General features: G+C 51.4%; 1 protein-coding gene across 1 annotated transcript in view; it reads right to left on the bottom strand.

Moving 5' to 3' along the window:
- Positions 1 to 1,514, bottom strand: part of Mrpl37 (mitochondrial ribosomal protein L37) — a 12,340-nt gene that overhangs the window by 4,938 nt on the left and 5,888 nt on the right. The window contains exon 5 of the mRNA XM_021161127.1: positions 452 to 609. Coding sequence (XP_021016786.1) covers positions 452 to 609 — 158 coding nt within the window. The remainder of the gene's footprint in view (positions 1 to 451; positions 610 to 1,514) is intronic.

Genomic DNA, 1,514 nt, shown 5'->3' on the forward strand with positions numbered 1-1,514 from the left:
CCTGCAGAGCACACTGGTATATGACCCTGCAGAGCACACTGGTATATGACCCTGCAGAGCACACTGGTATATGACCCTGCAGAGCACACTGGTATGTGGAGCCCAGGCATGCACAGGCTTATGAGTAGGGTGCCCCTTGTTCCTGTCCTTTCCCCATGCTTCCTGCTGGAAAATGCAGGATGAAGTGATTATTCTGTCATCCTCAAGTATGTCATCCTCTGGCATACTGGAAAGGGGAGCTCTAAATGACACCCAGAGAGCCACTGTGTCTGGACAGAGCACCAGACCCAGGACAGGTCAGCAGGTTGCTACAAGTTAAGCGGAAGTACATATTCCTGCAATTCCTTAGTCAAAACCACAGTCAGTCCCCATGCCACTCTTCCTGGAAGGAGTCGTTACAGCAGGAGCCGACTGGAGAGGAAGTAGTCTCACCTCTTCTCCACACACATACCCCATAGAGGAGCCTGGCCTGGGCCAGGGCATTGGCGAAAGCAAACAGGAGCATCTTAGCCCTTAGCTGTTCTGGAAGAAAGCGTTGTGGCCGTAAATTGGCCTTTTCCAGGAAATACAAGGTGTGGGGATGGGGGTAAGGATAGCCCTCCTGGAATCCTGTAATAGAACAGACAGAAGAGTGAGGAGACACCGAACACTGGTACACAACCATGCTAACAGGTGTCGGTATGGCTACTGAGGAGCTGAGGCAGAAGCCAGAGGCGGCTGGAAAACCCAGAATGCTTTCAATGTTACTATGTGGCTCATCCCAGAAGTGGCTTGCCAACCTGCAGCAGGTACTTCCTACACACATCCTAACTCCATCCATTCGTGATTAGCTAAGCGCACATGACAGTGATACTTAAACACAGAGAGCCTTGGCTGCTACGAAGGCAGAAGGCAGTACTTTATCAGAAACAAAGGACTTGGCAACTTCAGACATGACTGAGTGTTCACTGTCATGTCATGAGCCTATTCTGAGTGGCTATGAATAAATCTCTGGTGAGCTGGGAGCTTCTAGAGTAGGTGCCTGGAATGGGTGAGTGTGGTGAGGAAGGAGAAGCCGCTGGGGACATGGGCTCTGAAAATCACAGAAAGGATGGGCTCTGAAAATCCCTGCACACCGTGGTCCTCGAGGCTACTCCACTCAGAAGCCTGTGTGCACTGAACTCTAGACAGGAATCGAGGGGAGTGCAAGTGGAGGCCACAGCTGCCTGTGAGGAGCTCACAATGTAGAGAGGACGCCGGTGGGAAGATCAATCACATCCAAGCAGAGATGCGGCAAGGCAGGGTGACTCAGGGACTGACGGTGGGAAGATAAAGGAAACGGCCCTGATTGAGACTGAAGTCCATCATTTCTGGGAGGAAGCAATTCCTAACGTGAAGTGCAAACGATTAAGAGTTAGGAAGCAGGCTAGAGAGATGGCTGAGCGGTTAAGAGCACTGGCTGTTCTTCCAGAGGTCCTGAGTTCAATTCTCAGCAACCACGTGGTGGCTCACAACCATCTGTAATGGGATCTGAT

This window comes from Mus caroli, chromosome 4 (genome assembly GCF_900094665.2).
Source record: "Mus caroli chromosome 4, CAROLI_EIJ_v1.1, whole genome shotgun sequence".
NCBI lineage: Eukaryota > Metazoa > Chordata > Mammalia > Rodentia > Muridae > Mus > Mus caroli.